The sequence below is a fragment of the Uloborus diversus genome, chromosome 1 (assembly GCF_026930045.1).
Source record: "Uloborus diversus isolate 005 chromosome 1, Udiv.v.3.1, whole genome shotgun sequence".
In the NCBI taxonomy this organism is placed as follows: Eukaryota; Metazoa; Arthropoda; class Arachnida; order Araneae; family Uloboridae; genus Uloborus; species Uloborus diversus.
The window spans coordinates 55,299,987-55,317,907 of NC_072731.1; the positions used below are offsets into that span (position 1 = coordinate 55,299,987).

A 17,921-nucleotide genomic window follows, 5' to 3' on the forward strand; every position below is an offset into this window, starting at 1 on the left:
GTTTGTTTCGCACTCTTGGCTTCCTTAAGAGGTTTTCCATCTCCAGCTCAGTCACTTTCCTATGCCGGGCTGATGAGTGCTAATAAGCACGAAACTGCAGTCCTCGGCTGGAAATGACTGAGCTGGCGGTGTATTTCACCAATTAATGTACTTTTAAGTAATTAAATACTATTCACTTTTCTACTATGAATGGAGATGTAAATTATCTTTAACATTTCAAGTCAATTAAACACTAAACGCTAGATAATTTCACCAAGATGCTGTAAAATGAGCGTTTTTTATTAGGAACATTTTCATAATGATTATGGCATATGGACAAGGTTATTAAACAAACTCATACATTATTTAAGTTTTTTTAAATGAATTGATATTTTAACCATAAAATATTATGTAAAAAAGAAAATTATAACTTTATAAATAGGTGTTATCAAAGAACTCAGATGCTACTTCTTTGAGAATTTCAAAGCAGTTGCTGATTTGTTCTTAAAAATGTAAACACTACATGCCGTTTCAATTAATATTATGGTTTTGCCAAGAAACTATCACATGATTTAGTTCATTTTGCATTTTTTATAAGCTGAAAAAAAAAACAGGATTAAATTGACTTTCTAGGCACATCTTCACAATTTTTAAAAAAAATGTCAATTACTGATTCCATCAAAGAAGGATTTATAGACGAATCGCGGTGTATCTCTGACTCTAGTATTACTACTTTAGCAAGCAAAAATGCATTTATTCAAATAAAATTTGTGTCTTTTGTGTTCTTTTTAAATAAGTGTGAAACATTTCTTTATGTTACATAGAGAAGTCACACCTCAACTTAATTTTAGAGTTTGTAAAGATTAAGATACTTTAATTCCGAAAAATTTCCCCTATGATAAATCTTGAATTTCATCATAAAAATTTCAACTAAAATATTGCTCTACATTGTGAGGAGAGGTTGGGTACATGTACGTCTGGAGCAAATTTTACATAAAATGCGGCGGAATACAGCTTTGTACAAATAGCTTTTACTATAACTAGATTTCTTGGCTCAATTTTTTAATTTTAATTTTTTTAGCAGCTTTAGAATTAACCTTAATATGAAGATTTTAGGATTAACTACAATTATTGAGTGTTGTAACCAATAAATCATGTACTGATTTTATTTTGTACTTTTTAGTGATAACCAAGCTTTCTCAGATAAAGTCTTTAGATTAAAAAAAAAAAAACCACACACATTTTTATTTTATCAGATCTTTTGGATTTGTGCTTTCATGCCAGCACTTATTTGAATTTACCAAGCACCCTCACAAGTTTCCCGACTTGCTCAAGCTATACATACATCATTTCACTATTTTAAAACTGAGATCGAGGTAAAAAATATATTATTATTTTTATTTGAAAGTGATTGCTTTGAAAATGTTAGGCGACATAAGTGTTTGCTGACAGTTGCTATCAATTAAATAAAGTTAAAAAATAAGTAAACTAGGATATGGCATAGGTAGTTGTTACAGAAAGTTTGATAAACAATCAAGCCAGGTGGTTGCCACAATGAGATATTTTCTTATTAGTAGGCCTTTATACATGTAATCAAATTAATTGGTAGTCAGTTTTTTAAAAAATGCAAGGAGAGTCATTGAAAATTAAAGAAAAAAAGAAACCCGGAATCAGTCCGACTCTGACTCCACAGCCCTGATTTTAACAACATTTAAATGCATATGCACATTATTTCCATTTAAACTAATTTCATTTATAACTTCGAGTATGCTTGATTTATGAAAACTAGCACTTAGGTTTTTCATTTCCTTTTTCATTCCTTTGAAAACATATTAGGCATCATAGGTGATGCCTAAATTTTAATTTGTATTTCTAACACTGAAAAGTTGGGATTCAAACAATAATGCAAATACATTTGAAAAATAACACTTACAACTATGTGTTGAAATAACCAAGATCTCATGATGCTTGTAGCATGCTTAGGTAGCACTCCTCTTTTCTGTTTTTTCTTACTCATTAAATCATCATCATCATCATCGCCACTATTCAGAAGAGATGGCCGTGGAGCTTTAAAATGACAAATATAGCATGAATGAATATGAATTAAAAACTCAAGTTTCCAAATCAAAATTAAGCACTCTTTCAAAACCTCTTAATTAAAAAATTAAGCAACCTAATACATAAATAAAATCAAGTTGCAAGTTTGAACATTATAAATAAAACTAGAAAATAACCTGTCATGATATGATGGGGGCAAATTGCTTTTTTATCAGAGAAATTGGCCTTCAACTTTGACATGTTCCAATAAATATCTTTACCCGAAAGCCAGACTAACGTAAGTCAATTTCACTGCTTTTCAGGAGAGCGTAAAACCTTTGTTTGCTGCATAAAAAGGTTTGGACTCATGCTCTTGTAAAACTGGTCAATAAATATAAAGGTTTTTATGGCTTAGTGTGGAATAGGTATCTATTTACATAGCCAGACCACCGATGAGATGGAAAAGCTAACATCTAGTTTACAGGCGGAATAGATGGATCTATTAGTTTTCAGGGACACTACCTTTGTAAAATGAAGTTACTGAATTTTAGATGCTCCAACAATGAAATCATGCCCTCACGCTAATCATTTATAACTTATGATTTTGTAATAAGGTAGGGATTGACGGACATAAGTACATCCATTTTATTGCGAGTTTCATTGTTGGTGACATCAAAGTGTTACTCGATCAGTTATTTTTTTCCATTATATGCACGGTCAAACCTCGTTGTTGCGAGACCCAGATTTCCCGACACTCCGGATGTCATGTCCCTTTTTCAGTGTCCAAAACTTATGCCATATAATTTTAATGTTGAGAGGCCCCGGATTTTACGACAGTTTTTGCTGCAACTCTGGTTACGATGACACTTTTAGTTGCACAGACTAAATCAAATATTTCTTTGCAATTGAAAAATTTTCAGTAAAATCACAAAAACATCTGGAAATGTTTGTTGTAAGTACTTCAGATGCCGACTAGAGATTTGACCAGACATGACGCATCAAGAATGATTTGAATTTTTGATGTTTAGTACGCTTTATTAAGAGGTAAACAAATAAAATCTCTTTTTATTTTTGTTAAAACCTGGAATTTATAAGTTTTAAATGACATTCTGTGCTCTTAGTGTCTTGGGTCAAAAAGTTAAATGCTGAACCCCTGCCTTAAATGTTATTTTTTTGTTACAATTATTTTAAATAATGTATTCATAACATTTCTAGTTTTATTTAACATAATGTAGAAAGGTGGATAAATATTGATACTTGAGGGGTGCCCATCTCCCAGAGAGCGATGCCCCCCCCCCCCAAATACTAGAAAAACACTGAAGAATGATATTCTCGACAGAAAAGAGGAAAACACTCAACTTTAAGTTCAGTAACGCGGTTTGTGCTATCGAAATTCTGAAATTTTGTTTTAACAAAATTATATATATATATGTGATTTTTTACGAAATTATTTGATTTTTCACAAAAAACGGACCCTGTGAAAAATTGACTGAAAAAACCGACTCCTGGATTAAGTGACACAGTCACTTAATCCAGGAATCAGTTTTTTTCAGTCAATTTTTCACAATGTCTGTTTTTTGTGAAAAATCAAATAATTTTGTAAAAATCAATTATTTTGTAAAAAATCACATATATATATATATATAATATATTGTTAAAACCTGTAAAACTTGGAGGATGATAGTACTCAATTCTTACCTTGACCGTGAAAATTATACTAGGCACATAAAAAAAATTATAGGTCTTTCAAAAAATTTTAAAAATAAAATTGGTTTAAAAAAAAAGCATTTGACAGTATATGTCCCAGGGAAAAAAGTTTTAAATCTTCATTATTTAGCATATTATACTATGCTAAACTCAAACAGTTGCAGTGGAGGAAATCAATGTAAAATGTAATAATTTTGAACATTTCTTTTGGAAGAAAAAAAAATGAAAATTATTTTTAAAAAAAAAACAGATTCTTAAGTAATGTTTTCATTTCTAGGAAAGCACTATTTTCCAAGTGAAAAGAAGCAGAAAATTTGCTAAAACTGCAGTATTTTAAAGTATGTGAACATAATGTAAATGAATATTAAAATAATGAACTTAATTTTAAATATTAAAATAAAAAATGCTATGTGGCACTTAAAATTTCAGGAAATGGCTTAATCTTCATAAAATAGAGAAGATGGTGCTGTTTCTTTTTCTTTTTTTTTTCCAATTTAATTTTTATTGTACACTTGTTCACAACAAAACTAGCAATTTCAAAACTTAAAACATCGGAGAGTTTAAAAAAATTGAAAAGAAAATTCGTATGTTTCCAACATTTCGAAGTTAATGCAGGATTGGAGCCAATTTTTTTTCCCCACAAAAGAGTTTTAGTTTTAATTACCTATCAACATTTTTCAACTGGCAATTTCAAAACAATTTCTGACCCACCCTAATAAAATTCACTGTCATACTTTTCCTTTAAAAAATCTAAGTTTTAAAAATTCATAAAAAAGAAGAAAGATTTCAATGTGACAACGTATGGAACTTAATATCTAGAGTTGCCTATTTATAAAAAGCACTCATACATCAAAGCTGAAAGATGCAGTGCTCATCTTGAAATCTTGTATCTTAGATATATTAAGATAGTAAACTAGAACAGACTTCATAAAAATAGGTAAAAGTCGTTTAAGCCTTTTTAAATTCATTTTTAATGCATATAAGTTCCAGTTTTATGCTACAAGCTTATTAAAGTCTTCACGAGAAGTGGAATCAGTAATTGTGCATAATTACTAAAAATCATAGTACACTATTTCACCATAAATAAACTGACAAATAATTTCTACAGATTTGAAAACCTGTAAGGACAGCTTAAAATTACGATTAGGGCATAAAATTTACAAATATCCAATTAAAAAAAACTCTTTACAGACCAGATTGGATAAACATAAATTAGATTTAAATTTGCATACTTAATAAATTTTTATTCACATAGAACGTGAACTTTTCTGACCTAAAGATCAAGTATTTTGCACTTCTGTAGATACAAAATAAAAATTGAGCACTTTTAAGCACCTTTTACTAAAATTAAGCACCTTAAAATCAAAAAATAAATCAAGCACTTTTTAAGAAAAGTACAAACACTGCTAGTAAAACAGATTTGTGAATGTACACAATTAATACAAAGATAATTTTTTACAGGCTTTTTTCCTAGTAAGTTACAGCAGTGGATTAAATTTGGTTTTAGGTGACTGAGATACTTTCTAATTATGATGTAACAAATTCAAAATAACTAGTAATCAATTGATATTGAGCAACTATTAACACATAATGCACAATTTACTGTAAACTAAGTTCAATTTTTTTTTTTTTTTTAAACAAGGAACAAATTATACCTATGTTAGGAATTCTGCTTTCTTGGGGAACAGATGCAGCACCTATTTGGGACAAAGGAGTGCTTCCATGGACAATATGAGCACTGGAACCAGCAGCGACCTGTAAAATTAATCATTAGGCAAACATCAAAAAAAAAAAAAAAAAAAAATCCCTGATGTGGCATGGTAAATAAATAGCAGTTTTAAGATTTAAAAATATTTCTACAGTCAGTTTTTATGTATTTTATTACTGTACCAGTAGATGCATTAATGTATTTTATTAGTGGTTCCGCTGGTATAATAAAAGCTTAATTGCTGTTTATATTAGCAGTTACTGATTCAATTTCTGCGTAGACATCTCTATAAAAATTATCACTTCCTATTGCAATAGAGTATAAACAGTAATCTGCATAAAGCTGAAATTTCAGAACCTAAAAAATGTTGGAGGATCAGTATTGTAGTAGTGGGGGGGGGAGCAGAAGGATGCTGATCCCTGATATATTTGGCTGATTTAGCTTCTAGCTTCAAACAACCCAAGCAACAATGGTTTTGACGACAGTGACAGAGAACTAGGACAAAATTTGACAAAAAAAAAAAAAAATCTGGTAACAATGGAAGTACTTGATGATATATTCCCAACTATGCTCCGATTTTTTAAGCAACACCTTTCTATTCAGAAACAAAAGCGTGATGATGATCGAGGTTTGTTAGAACTAGTTCTAATACTCTTACCGGGATTCTAAAGAATGGGATATCATTTCGTAAGTCAGGAACTATAAAGTCATACTAGGTGGATGTCAAAGGCTCTTTTTGTACTCAAGATTTAACTACTGTAGGGTTAGCTTCACAGTTATCTAAAAGGAAGAGGAACTCTCTAAGAACATTATGTATTTTTCTTGTGCTCGAGTCTACATTCGAGCCAGCTTTTTCTCCCCGGGAGCTGCTACAGGGTGGCGACAGGAACTGTGAAAAAAAGTTCCCTGACTTTTCCCTGATTTAGTTCACCAAATTTCCCTGATTTACGTTACCAATGATAATGGTTTTCTTTCTTTGCTCTACTTGAAATCCATTGTATGTTTGTATTAAATGCAGTATTTTAAACGTTTTAAGTTGTGTAAAGTTGTTGAACTAAAGATATATTTTAAAAAGATGCTACTTTTTTAATAAAATGGTTTTTAAAAAAAACAAAAAACAAGACAATTTTTTTGGAAGGAAGGAAAAACCAACAAAACAGTATATTAAATTTTTATACATGGAAAGATTATAGAAAATTAAAAAAAAAAAAACTTCACTTCCAGAAACCACTTAGCATAAGAAATTTAAGAAACTATTAAAATTACTCTTAAAAACATATGCGTATTTATGATAGAACTAAAAAGTAATTGAAATTATTTTGAACTAAGTTTTCAAACAGTATAATAATTGTTGCAAGAATAACAATAGTGAAAGAATAGAAGTAATGTAGTTATTCTTATCTAACTAATTGACATATTTATGCAAAACAGATGAAACCATTTGACATCCATTCATAAGGAGCTTTTCTCTAATCTATAGGTTTTAATGAATGAATACAGCATTTTAACAATAAAAAAAATAAAAATATTTACTCAAGTTCACAAGTTAACTCTATTTCAAATGATTTCAGTATGTAACGAAAAAAAATCTTAGATTGCTTTTGCAACAAACAACTTTGAATGCAAGAAAAAAAAAGCAATTAGTTAATATCAAAATATATAAAAGAATACAACTTGGTTATAAAATTAAAAAATTACTTAAGTCAGAAGAAAAGAAAACCTTTATAATCTGCGGTGACAACAAATAGTATAACGGCAAAAAACAAAGTTCTTTTAATTGAAAGTTCTATTTTAGCAATTAAAAACCCAAAGAAGTATTAACTTTTAAGCTTTTATAGTATTAATTTAAAAACCAAAGATTTCTTCTTGAAATCGTGATTACAGTACGCTAATTACTTCGAGACAGTGGGATAAAGGCAACGGAGCTAAAGCATTAATGAAGCCTTCCTCTTTGCCTGTATGGTTGTTTATTTTACGTAGCATTGAAAGCGTAAAAGGAAATTTCAAACTAAGTAAAATAAACAACCTAACAGACACAGAAGCAATCTTAATAAGTTCATCCTGTGGTTAATAAGTAAGATTCAATACTTTGACGTTGAGGAAAAAAGATGCACAAATATGGGGCAGTGTATAATCGCACCTCATTAATTTTACTTTTTTCGAACAGATAATTGGCGGAAAATGCGTAGGGAATTAGAGTTTTAATTTTGTAAAGCAAAAAAAAAAACATTTTTTTTCCTTCATAAAATCAATTTTTCCTGATTTTTTGTTATTTTTTCAAAATTCCCTGATATTTCCCTGATTTTTCCCTGATTAATAAAGTTCCCTGACTTTTCCCTGATCTCCCTGATTTCCCTGATCTGTCGCCACCCTGTGCTAATGCTCCCTATCCGGGTTTCCTAAGTTACTCTCAAAAAATTTTCAAACCATAACTTAAATTTGGCTCAGGAAAATATGGCTCTTTCCTTATTAGATGATATTATTTCATCCACGGTTAAGAGAATTATAAGTTAAATTATGCTAGAAGCTGATGAATATTTTGTAATACATGTTACAAAAGATTTCTTTACCTGATTTTCTATCAGTTCCGATTTACTTAACAAAAGCTTCAACTTGGAAGGATGCATTTGGATATTATAAAAGGAATTGAAAAACTTGACAAAATTTTTGTGAATGATGCTGCAGAAAGAGGTGTAAAATTAATTCAGGAACACAATAATATTCTCATAGAAGATGAAAGTGAGGAAAAAAAAGTTGTTTCAGACATCGTTGCTGCAGACCGTAAAATCTGCCTTACTGGTACTAAATCCTCAGTTATGAAAAAATAATGTTCAACATTGATTTATTTTACTATGTTTTGATTCTATAGAAATTATTGCAATGTTAAAGAAAATATTTTTTTTTTTTAATTTCACTAGATTTTGAGGACTGACTGAACTTTAAAGCATTTGAGGCACCCCTAGAAATTGTCCGATTGAAGGGAAATTTTGCACAGGCTGTTCTTTTGTCCATTGGAACAAGATAAGAGGGTGGGAACAATGAAATTTTAACTTTCAAAAAATGCCCTATAGCTAAGGGCCACCCTGATCTTTATACATAAATGGCTACTTCTGTATGTATGTCCGGGGTAAGCTTCAAAACTACTGGACCAGTATTAACAATTTTTTCACCATAAATAGCTACTTTATCAGGAAGCAACATAGGCTATAATCTTAATATATAAAAATTTTCTGTGCGTACGTTTGTCATCATAAGGCTTTTAAACGGATGGACCGATTTTGATCAAATTTTTTGTAAGTAATTAAGTTGTGGCAAGCAATGTTTCTCTGCTTTCATTTCACCATCTAACCAAAATATCGCAATTAAAATAATCTTTAAAACTTTTGTTAAAATGCAAAATAATCCGCTAAATTAGGCAAATCTATAAACAGCAAAAGAACTTCCATTAGTTTGTCTTTGTTCACAATTTCAAACACTGGTCAAATTTTGCTACTTATTTCGGAATAAAATATTTAGCATCATTTTATGATCACCAAAAATATCTCAGTATTTGGCAACAATATCGCTTTGACGAAAATTAGCAACAGACAGTTTTACAAAGTAGGGAGGGGTAGCGTTATCTAAGGTATCCCAAAACCATTACCGCAAATTTTGTAACATTTTAAATCGCACCAAGAACACACAATAATTGAAATTTCCCAAAACAACTAAAGCAAGTATAGTGGGGTTACGGGCCGCTACATTTTTTTAAAACTGTTTGTGTTTCAATAGCCATATAGAAAAAGCTTTAGACTATGTTCAAAAAAAATAAATAACTGATCAATCTTTATAAACAAGTGAAATTTCGTGTTTTGGAAATTCTTCAAATTTTTTTGCATAAATGTTGTGCTTTCGTTTCTAACTGAATACTATTTTGGTCTTTATACTTATTGCTGTTTTACTTTTGTGTGTGAATCACATCAAAGTGGGATGTTTTGAGTTCTTTCAGTTAAAAAGGAAACAAATCAAGAAGCAATTTTTTCTCACAATTATTACTGATCCAGGCAACACCGGGTATTTTTGCTAGTGCATATGTGTGTGTGTGTGTGAAAAACAAATATAAAACCATCCATTTTGATAATTTTATACTTAAAAAAATATTTTTTTTTTTAAATAAAGCAATGTTTCTAACCTGAATTGGCTGAGCCATTATTCCCTGAGGAGTTTGCACCATCTGATACAAACTACCACTGGAAACTATTTGATTTTGGTTGATATTATTTACAGGCATCGGGTTAGGTGATAACCCAGACTGCAAAACATAGTTGTTTAATGATCCATTGCTCCCAGGTACCTGCAATAAATGAGAAACAAAAAATCATTTCCTGAACATACATGAAACAATTTCAAAATATTGAAAATGAATGCTTCAACACATAAATGAAAATGTAAAGGGAAAATTTGTTTCCTAAAACTTTACATTAAGAGCTCCCGAACCATCTCCAGAGATAAGGAATTAATCTTCTTGACACATGTTTAACTGGTTTAGGAAAGTGATTTCTAGTATAGAAACTAGAATACAACTTTAAGAAATGAAGTCAAGTACACAAGATTAAAATTCACCTTTTCTTTATTAATAGATTTCATCACCGAATCATAGAACAAATCCTATTTCTGTATAATAAAAAAGGAAAACAATATATCATAACAGGACACAATTCCACAGGTAACTAAGTGACATTCACAAAGCAAAACAGTACCTATTGGGTTACACAGTACCTATGTGAAATCATACACTAAAAAAAAGTGTTGATCACTATTTTTGATTTTTTAAATTTTTTGCCTGTTAATTATTGTTATATTGGGAGTCTGAAACAGTGGTTTAAAATTTTTTAGTCTTTCAGATTTTTTTTTTTTTTTTTGGCAACCACTTTTTAGTAGCTGTGGAGTTAACTTTTCTTGAAAATAGCACTTTACAAAAACTCTTAGAACTTTTTTATTTATGAATGTATCAAAACAATTTAAAAACCATTAGATTGAGCAGAAAACAATCTAAATTTCTAAGATAGTTATTTTTCTGATAATTATTAACAAGTTTGAGTAACATTGGCTTAAAAATTAGATTTTCGGAATGAAATTTTACATTTTTAGCATAAAAATATTAGTAGAAGGAAGTGAAACTCACGCTTACTTTTTTTCCCTTCAAGTAGATATCTTATAGAACTATTCTCAGAAGCAGTATGAAACGTGTGAAGAAAGTCCATTTTTTTATATAGTTCGTCAAACTTGGCAGCTTTGAGAAAAAATGCTAAATTTAAGATTCAATATCCAAAAAGGAACTGAACGAAAATCTAAGAATATTTAACTACTTTCTTATAGTAGTAAATATGTGGCAAAAATTTTATATTTGATCTCTTAATAGTTTTAGAAATATGGAGCCTCGAAGTTGTTTTAAAAATTGCATTCATTTTCACGCAAAGAAATCATCATAATGCAAAATTTATTCTACTCATTGTATCAGATGCTGTTTTATGGTATAAACTATCTTTTTTACACATTATGTATGATATTAAAATGTACTTTCCCCTCATAAAAACAAAAAACTCAAATATTTCATGACATACTTTGCAAGTATCAACAGCTACATTCTAGTGAACAAATTTCCAAACAAATTCCTGTGTTCCGTTAGTAAGACAGTGCATAAAACATGTCTAAACTTGTAAACCTAATTTTTTTAGAAGAATGAAACAAATGTTTATGTTCTATATTGTTCACTTTTAATGAACAGTGCACAAATGCATACTTATCATTTCCATAAGAACACTCGTTGATAATCTTGCCTATTGCTCTAGAGTTTAGATTGAAAATCACGATGTAACACAAAGCTGAAATAATTCTAATTAAAATACAAAACCTTAATTTTTAGTAAAAAAGGTAGACTACATGAACTGAGCTCTTTTAATAGGAAACAAAATAATCTATGGAATCAGCTAGTTAAAACATGATATTGCTATCAAAACGGTAGAACGAAAAACATGTTCTCAAATTCATAAAATCAAATGTACGACAATGAGTTACAATTTATGAAGAAATAACAAATAAACAACAGAAGAGTTCTAAGAAAATTACCTCTCCTGACTCAGATCGTACATTTATCACAGCCCTGTTTTATTTATTTTTAATTAGCCAGTGAATGATTATGTAGCTTTAAATGATGCACATCTTACTAGCAATGATTGAGTGCATTAGCATGCTTTTACTTGCTCCTTCTATACTTATTTTGCTTTTTACTAAGAAAAGTCATTATATATTTTTGTAAAAGATTAATTTATGTGTTAATTTCAGTTTCAGGAAATAACCCTGGGTGCGCCCCTGTTCGTTTTGATGAAAATTCGGGAGTTTCCCAAACAAATTGGGAGAGTTGGCAGCTATAGTTTTGATACAGTTGCTTTTTCTTTTTTTTAATCTTTGGACACATTTCGATTCTGAAGTTGAAAATATCATGGAAATTTGCATTAACAGAGCAATTATTTCAATGTGCATAACTTAACCAATGGAAATTACTTTACTTTGAATATGTTGGAGAATACACTTACAGGTAATGATTGTGAATTGCTACCTCCACTGGAAGGAGTACTGGATCCTGAACTAGGCAAACTATTTCCAAGGCCAGGATAATCTGGCCTTAATAAATTCTCACTTTGCATTTTGTTTTTTAAACATGCAATGTACCGATTACAAAAGTCTTTACATAGTTCTTGAACTTTTTCTAGTTCTAGAAGATGAATTCGCAGAACTTGAATTGCTTTAACCATCTATTCCAAAAAGAAAAAACACTACATTAAACCACGGCTTTTTTCTTTCTTTTTTTTTTTCAAATAAATTCAAAATGGAATTTTGTAACACTATGCATAATGATACAATAATACACTTTTGTGACAATTCATGAAAAAAATTAGTTTAAAAATAATAACAATAATATTTAAAACATAATTCTTTAAAGGGAAAAAAAATATCTTCTTAGCGGAAAAGAGTTAATACAAAATAAGATTGCTGCAAATATTGTTCAAAAACAGATGTTTCCCAAAACATTCATACAATGAATTTTTTATATGTGTAACACTAGAAATTTTTATACAAAATATTATGCATTAAAAATGTGTCTTTGGCATCATACAGAGCTGCTGATCAAAATCACAGGTTAAAAATACAATTGGTAAACCATTCTGATGAAACACGAAAAATTCTATAAATAAGAATGAATTTGGCAAGTTATTAATATATTTAGTCAAGTTGAACAGTGCTCTCTCAAATATTGTATGTACTTTAAAGCAAGTCATGTGCATAAGCCATTTTTTAATTTCCTGATGCAGCACTCAATGTACAAAAGCTGAAATGTTTATATTGATTTTATGGTTCAATCATTCAACCATGTCTTATAAATATACTTCCATGAATAATTTTATATTCTACATTAATAGGATCAATAAGTCATTTGCTATTTTCAAAAGAGCTTATTAAACTTCAATTATGTTTTCAGTTTTGGATGGAATAAGGGACCTTTATAGTCTAAAACTGTTTCTAAAGTTCTCTCAAGTGCTGTACATCAAAACATCATAAAGAATTTGCAAATGTTTGAGAGTTTTAGAACCAAATTTTAATTTTTTGACCTCTGTAATCTAAATTACGTCAAACAAGGGGCTTTGACAAGGCCATCAAAACTGGAGAGAACAATAAACTTTCAAAAATATGTCTAGTCTGGCTTATTTCTATGATCAACAATTTCTAGAAACCTAAATATTTTGGAGCTAAAGGATTTTTGAAGAGTACATTTACTAAAAAAAATTATTTAATAGACCCACAGAATACATTGAAAAGTTGTTAAAGTACTCAAACTCCAAATAAAATATTAGCCAACTAATTAATAATCAAAAAGGTTGCATGGCATTTTCAAGTACAGTTGATGGTATTTAAAAATAAACAGCCAAAGCAAGCAAGAAAATAAAAGATAAATAAAATAAAATTACTAAATGTTCAAAAGCTGAACCATGATTGATTATTCACTTGTATCTAAATGATTAACGATCATTTCACAAAAGAGTGACTTTCCAAAAACTAGAATGTCTTAATTTGATTCAAAGCATTAGGATGTCTGTAAATTTTTAAGCGTTATCAGCATCTTATATAATTAAAAACTGAGCGTATTTATGTATGTATGTCCGAGTTACTTCTCCTGAACGCAAATGAACTGACCGTCGAGTCAGGTATCGACAGATTCATAATTTTCCCGTCTTTATGTTTGGCTATTTAAGATAATCCTCTGATAATAATTAGCGGAGATATCAATTAAAACCTATTAATTATGATACTTAGATTTTGACATAAAATCCTTATTTTTCGAAAGTTTTATTCCCTTCAAATTATTATTCAGTGCTTCATTTCAACATTACGTAACAATGCTTTTATTAAAATTTGTAGCATTAAGAAAATCATTGACAAGGAGAGGTTACGGTCTCGGAAATTCAGATCGGGATGAGATTTGGCATATTAGTAGTATCCCTTAAGGGTACTCTCAGGGTAAAGTAATAAAGCGCACTAGCCATAAAATTCCGAGAAAACAGCCTTTAAAGATTTACGCGCAACTTGTTAACTAGTAGAGATTGTTCGTAAACAAGCGCCCGGTGGTCATGTGGGCAGCGCGCTGGGGTTCCATGCGGTCAATCCGGGTTCAAATCCACTGCGAGTTTTTTCATTTTTGTTCATTTATAAAGTGACTATTACCGCTTTTTGCAGTTTGCAAAACTCTATTTACTATTCTCACAAACAAGTGATTACACATTTTTAGATATTATAAACTTTGACGAAGTAAATGATTTTTGCAATAAAAACATAATCAGTTTCTTTGTGGATGAGTAAGAATGTTGTTTTATTGCATATAAGCAGGTAGTCAAATTTTAAAAAAACCTAACCGTACTTATCGAGCAATGGTTTTGCTCCTTGATTCTGTTATTTGTAAATTTATCGTCTGCTGTATTTTTCATTGAATATTCAACTCTTTATTTTCCATCTATTATTGTTTGCAATGTTATATTTGTTTTCATCATTAAATTTATTTATCGTCTGTACTGTATATTAGACTGGAACATTCTATACCGTGAAAAAGGATTTCAGTTTTTAAAATATTGTGAATCGAAATGGTCGGTTATTGAAGTAATCCTGAAACAAATAAAATCTGTTGGCAAAATGGATCAAAATTCATTGCACAAGGAATTGTTGAAGCAGAGATTAAAAGATGCGGTCGTTTATTACGAGAGCTTGCTTACTGAAAACCATTTGATTGCAGCAGAATCATCAAGTTCAATTTCTCATGAAGCAGTGTTAATGGGCGAAGAAATTTATGAACGTACTATGGATATGCTGGTTGAAAAAATATTTGTAACTGATGACGAACTTGCTCATGAAAATGAAAACTGTGAGGAGGAACCTTTTGAGCAAGTCGAAATTCAAAGCTCATCAGCTGAATACGAACCAAAAGAGAAAAAAAGAAGAGAGGTAGAGCATCTTCCTTTGGATTACAAAATTAAAGTTGTGAACATAGCAACTGCTCACCCCTCATGGAATCTACAAACCTTACAAAAAAAAAAAGGTTTAAAAAAAAATGAATATTTATCGCAATGGGAGAAAGAAATAAAAAATGGAGGAAATCTATTAGATCAATACGATGCAGTGGCGCCGACTCCATGGGGCCTGAGGGGGCCCAAGCCCCCTCAAAAATATTTTTGAGGGGGCAGAGCCCCCCCAATAAATCAAGAAAATTATTAGTTATATTATGCTTTCTAAACTCATAAATTTAACTTTTATTTTCTTTCTTTGAAGATAGCTTTTCTTGTAAAATACATTCAGTAAGAAGTTAAAACAAATAATTATTGCGGTAGAGAGCAGGTTAACTGAAAACGAGTGGTGTGAATAATGATAGTGTTACGGTGCTGCAAGCACACTTAAAATTTGTCCCAGTGCGCGAACTTACGGGTCAAGTCAGTTGCTGGTGGGCAGCGATGCGACGCGCTCATCTAAGTGTTGCTGATCTGGAAAAAATATACGAGAGTTTGATTTGTATATTAAATGAGAGCCGTGAGAGTTTTGAATACTTTTGGGTATTGTGTTTAAAAGAAAAACCTTCACAAAATGAACAAATTCAACATTTTTCGTTTCCTCAGAATCGACGTATACCAAAGAAGTATGAAAACAACGAAGCCAGCTCACCGCACACTTTCAAAATCCCAAAGGGGCCGTGCTAGCCCGATCGGTAAAGTGTCGGATTCGGGGCCGGAGGGGCCTGAGTTTGAACCTCGATTGTCGAAGATCCACCGTCGTCATTAAAGGGGACTGGGCGACGTTAAATATGCTCGTGGTCTCAATGTACTCCAAGTGGAACAATACCGCTGGGGGTGCACCAGGTAGCTATTAGCTCCTGGACTAGTTATAAATTCTCATTAACTGTTCAATCCGATGATGGTGCTGCCATCTATCGGTATATAAAATAATGGAGGCAAGGCACTTAGTATGCAGTCCTCGACATAAATACAGTTGTAGTCAGTTGTGACTCTGAATAGGAATAGGAAATCCCAAAGCACTACAAGGCAATACGTACATTGATGAGGTTTGCGAAATGGCGCAATCTTGCATTATTGGGCGGTTTACATCAACTGAACTCTCACAGGTTATTGCAGTTGAACAAGAGTGCTTGCTTTTGTTAAACAGAGGTGAAACAAATTTTGAAAAATCAACTGCTTTTCAAAAATGACCTAGACATTGAGAGACTTGCGTTTACATATGAGTATGTTAGCCGATATCACTAATGAAAAAAAAAAAAAACTGGTCTTAAAAAACATGTGTAAATTAAATTACCTTTTTACAAAAAATACTGTGCATGTTTGTATTTATTTTTTCCTTTTTTCAAAGCCAAAAAATGTTTCAGGCTTGTCGAGTTTTCGGGGGTTCTAATGTTCATTATATAACTTTGAAATGCTTTAAAACTCACTATTTTTCATCTCAATTTTAGAAAATTTCCCGTTGCAAGACCCTCCGGTATGTCCCCCCCCCCCCCCACAAAATATATTTTTTTTAGTCCGCGTCTCTGGGAGTGCCCTTCTATGCAAGTCAAGTGCCCTACCTTTTTCAATGCCTAGCTACGGCACTGCACGACTCCCCGTAAAAATGAACAAAAAAATGTCTCTTATTAAGACAAGTGACATGTTCTAGTTGAAACAGAAAATTTGTATACCAATTTTTAGATTGTTTTACTTTGAAAACGCCATATCACATTTGTTTGTTTAAATTATACACACCAGAAAATATGTAAATTGGCATTTTCAAGGAACAAAAATCTGACCTTTATTTTGGGGGGGGGGGGAACCTCCGTGTATGGTACATAACCCCCTAAGCCCCCGGTGATGTCTAGCCCCCTCAATAATTTTTGCAAGTCGGCGCCCCTGATACGATGTAATCAATTCTTGGACATATGATCGTTTTCTAGAAGCTCGAGAGAATTATCAACAAGTTACTACTCGGAACTTGCAACAGTGGGCTTTAGCAGCAGCACGACAGTTTACAGATTTTGAATTTAAAACATCTGACAGTTGGGTAAAAAAATTTCAAAAGGAAGCATGCCATTCGTCAGCGAAAAGTCACAAAATTTGTTTCAAAAAGAGAAACTGCGACGATCGAAGAAACTTTGGCTTCTGCAGACACTTTTGTAATCCAGACGTTAAAGTTGATACCGAATTTCAAAAACGATTATGTTATCAATGCTGACCAAACTGGTAAGTAATTAAAAACTTATTTTACAATCTTCAGACCAAGGGCGGATCCAGCTTCTGGTTTAGGAGGAGGTCATTTTCGGAAAGGGAGGGGTAAAAGGGTAATTTTTGTGCGAAATGGGAATTTTTTTTTTAAAATATGTCCCAAAAATGCAATTTTATTCTATATTTGGTCATTTAAAAGATGGGTCATGACCCCCCCCCCCCCCCCACAACCCTCTCTCTGGATCCGCGCCTGGTTTTGACAAAATATTTTAATTCCCATTTCCTTTTTCCAGGATGTCAGTATCAGTCGGCGTACAACAGGACTTTGGCTCGAAAGGGAAGTAAAACTATTTTCGTCAAAAGGCACGACATGAATAGAGTAATGCATTCATATACAGCTCAATATTCTTTTACCCTGTCTGGAAAAGTTCTGCCCTTTGTATTTGTTTTTTTACAAAAAGCAACTGGTATTTTTGGCCCCCGAATTCAAAAAACAATTGATAAATACTAACAAAAATATAAAAATGTCATAATAACATCTTTGAAATCAGGAAAGGTAACGACAAGACTATACATCGAATTTTTAAACCGTTTGCTTGAAGTTTTATGTGGGAAAGGAAGAATTTCTATTGATTATCGACTCTTCGGGAGGACAAACAAAACCTGAACTATACGACCAAATTTTCCAGGATGATGAAAAATCTCCA

General features: G+C 31.3%; 1 protein-coding gene across 1 annotated transcript in view; it reads right to left on the bottom strand.

Annotated features, from left to right (window-relative positions):
- The window catches only part of LOC129234577 (homeobox protein PKNOX2-like), a 60,794-nt gene that overhangs the window by 17,044 nt on the left and 25,829 nt on the right, over window positions 1–17,921 (bottom strand). The window contains exons 4-7 of the mRNA XM_054868599.1: window positions 12,007–12,225; window positions 9,603–9,764; window positions 5,379–5,478; window positions 1,913–2,046 (exon numbers count right to left, since the gene is read on the bottom strand). Coding sequence (XP_054724574.1) covers window positions 1,913–2,046; window positions 5,379–5,478; window positions 9,603–9,764; window positions 12,007–12,225 — 615 coding nt within the window. The remainder of the gene's footprint in view (window positions 1–1,912; window positions 2,047–5,378; window positions 5,479–9,602; window positions 9,765–12,006; window positions 12,226–17,921) is intronic.